This window comes from Acyrthosiphon pisum, unplaced genomic scaffold (genome assembly GCF_005508785.2).
Source record: "Acyrthosiphon pisum isolate AL4f unplaced genomic scaffold, pea_aphid_22Mar2018_4r6ur Scaffold_18553;HRSCAF=19234, whole genome shotgun sequence".
Taxonomy (NCBI): Eukaryota; Metazoa; Arthropoda; class Insecta; order Hemiptera; family Aphididae; genus Acyrthosiphon; species Acyrthosiphon pisum.
Genome location: NW_021767709.1, coordinates 172 through 1,076, shown reverse-complemented (window position 1 = coordinate 1,076; position 905 = coordinate 172). Strand labels below are relative to the sequence as shown.

Below are 905 nucleotides of genomic sequence, written 5' to 3'. Positions count from 1 at the left end.
CAAAAATTCGTGAACATTGTGGTGTATATCGAAACCCAGATTTATGGAAAAAATTTGAGCATGAACAGTTTATGCTTTCCAGCAGATGAACCGCTTCCTGACCAAGACCAATATGTTACCATATTTATTCGTAGTGGATAGCGCATTTGCTCTAAATAAGCATATGATGAAGCCGTATTCTGGTGTTTATGACAAGGGCTATGAAAAAAGATTATTCAATTATAGATTATCTAGGGCACGAAGAGTGGTAGAGAATGCCTTTGGCATTACTCAATCCCGAAAAGTGACCAATATAACAATGGCCTGTGCATTGCTGCACAATTTTTTAAGAAAAAGTAAAACTTCGTCTTCCAATTATTGTCCACAAGGAACATTTGACTCGGAAAAAGATGGTGAAATTATTCCAGGGTCATGGCGTCAAAACCACAATAACGAAGCATCGTTCTTACCAATTCGTAGAATTCCCAGTAGGTCACCAAGCGATGCGAAAGAATTAGTTAGAGAATTATTCACAGAATATTTTATGACGAACGGTGCTGTTCCGTGGCAAAACAATTTTTAAAGCATAATTATAATTTGTGTAAGAAAGTCTGGTATATTTAATTATTGTTAATTAATATTTGATGTTTAGAGTAATATTCAATAAATATGTGTATCTATATAATATTATTACTAAGTAGGTATGTTCAAGGGCGGATTGGCGAATTTTTTCGGCCCGGGAAATATGGATCAAACCGGCCCTGCACCGCAAATATGCACCCCCCCCCCCCTAAAAAAAAAAGGTCATAATTTTACTCAAATTTCAAAATTTGTTTAGTTTCACCACTAAATTAGTAAATTATATAATAAGTACCTATAATTTATTAAATGCTATAACAGTTTTGGGTTAGTCTGCAGATAAGATT

At 34.5% G+C, this 905-nt stretch overlaps 1 protein-coding gene across 1 annotated transcript; it reads left to right on the top strand.

Moving 5' to 3' along the window:
* The first annotated feature begins 112 nt into the window (after positions 1 to 112).
* LOC103311778 lies at positions 113 to 562 on the top strand. The gene has a single exon (XM_008191487.1). It carries the CDS (start codon positions 113 to 115, stop codon positions 560 to 562), a length of 450 nt encoding a protein of 149 aa, XP_008189709.1.
* Positions 563 to 905: the final 343 nt, after the last annotated feature.

What these genes read in the sequence shown, in the direction of transcription:
- LOC103311778 (XM_008191487.1), top strand. Translation starts at nt 113, where the DNA reads ATGTTACCATATTTATTCGTAGTGGATAGCGCATTTGCTCTAAATAAG.